Source organism: Volvox carteri (genome assembly GCF_000143455.1).
Source record: "Volvox carteri f. nagariensis unplaced genomic scaffold VOLCAscaffold_137, whole genome shotgun sequence".
NCBI lineage: Eukaryota > Viridiplantae > Chlorophyta > Chlorophyceae > Chlamydomonadales > Volvocaceae > Volvox > Volvox carteri.
In genome coordinates, this window is record NW_003307680.1 from 76255 (window position 1) to 77641 (window position 1387).

The window sequence follows — 1387 nt, forward strand, 5'->3', positions numbered from 1 at the left end:
GGGCGGCCTCTTCCTTCTGCCGCGATTGGGCCCGAACATTATACCGCACATGCCAGCTGCAGCGCTGGCATTTGGGTGCAATCAGCTGTTTACTCTGGCGTGCGAGGTGGATCGCGTCTACACGGCAGAGGCAGCAGCGCAACTGGCCCGCCCTGAAGATGAACGGGGGGACTGTGCACTGCTGCAACCTGCCGCTGACCGCGCCCGCGACTCTGCCTACTACAGCACGAAGTACACTGGCAAGAGCATCAACGACAGCCAGGCGCAGCTGACATGCAACGCTCTTACCCGAGTGCAGGACTTCCTGCTCGCTGGAAGGACGCCAACTCCGGGTGCTAGTGGGCCCACTGCCTTTGGCAACATGTGTGCCACTGTGCATCGCATGACCGCTGCCATTACGGCTGGTATGGCGCTTGTCGCCATGAAGCTGGACGGTCATTCCACCTTCGAGGCGACGTTCGAAAGCGCATACCTGCAGGTAGACGCGTTCACAGCGCTATCTGCGGGCGCCGAGCAATCTCCTGAGGCGGCGACTACAGCAGCAGTACTGGTGGAGGCTGAGGAGCATGGCAGTTTGCATCGGGCCTTATGTGTGGAGTATGTTGTGGGCCCGGCTTTATACCCTATACTTTGCGTGTTCACCACTGCATCTCTCTTCCTTACAGCAACAACCTGTCCGCTTTACAATTCGCGCGCTGCATCTTCTCCTGTAACCGGCTTCGCACGTTAAAGATACTCTTTGCATCTTCCTCTCCTCCGCGTCAAACTTCCCGCATTCCGCTTTGCGCATGTACCATTCCACATAATAACGTGTTCCCGCTTCATTCCCACTCTCCACTGAGTGCAACTGTGCTGGGCCTTGTGCCTTTCCGGCTTTCGCTTTGTGCGCGCCTTCAACTTTGCGCATTTCCAGTTTTGCGCACCGTGCGCAGATTTATTTATGCTATCCGATCTACCTAGGCAGGCTCAACTCCTCTTTGTGCACATCTTCAACATTGTGCACATCCACGCTTGCGCGGTGCCGGCCCTTGTGCGTTTATTTCTGTTGCGGCCCCAACTTTGCATATCCCATTCCTCCGCCTCGAATCTTGCATTTTGTACTTCTGATTATAACGTGTTCCCAAAAGAACGTACAGCAAATAAACTGTATACCGATTGCTTCGCATATGCTACACACGCACAATCCGTGGGGCACATGATGGGCGCACGGCGCACGCCCACGCCCACGCGGGATCGGGTGCATATGTGTGCCCCGATGCACAGCGGGGTCCGGGCCCCAAAGAGCGCGCCCTGTGCCTTTCCGGGCCTTGTGCCTTTCCGGGTTTCGCTTTGTGCGCGCCTCCAACTTTGCGCATCTTCAGTTTTGCGCACCGTGCGCATATTTATT

At 56.7% G+C, this 1387-nt stretch overlaps 1 protein-coding gene across 1 annotated transcript in view; it reads left to right on the forward strand.

Annotated features, from left to right (window-relative positions):
- VOLCADRAFT_100685 (uncharacterized protein) overlaps positions 1 to 730 on the forward strand; it is a gene marked incomplete at both ends in the record, with an annotated part of 5094 nt that extends 4364 nt beyond the window's left edge. Inside the window, one exon of the mRNA XM_002959215.1 lies at positions 57 to 730. Coding sequence (XP_002959261.1) covers positions 57 to 730 — 674 coding nt within the window. The remainder of the gene's footprint in view (positions 1 to 56) is intronic.
- Between the last annotated feature and the right edge of the window lie 657 nt (positions 731 to 1387).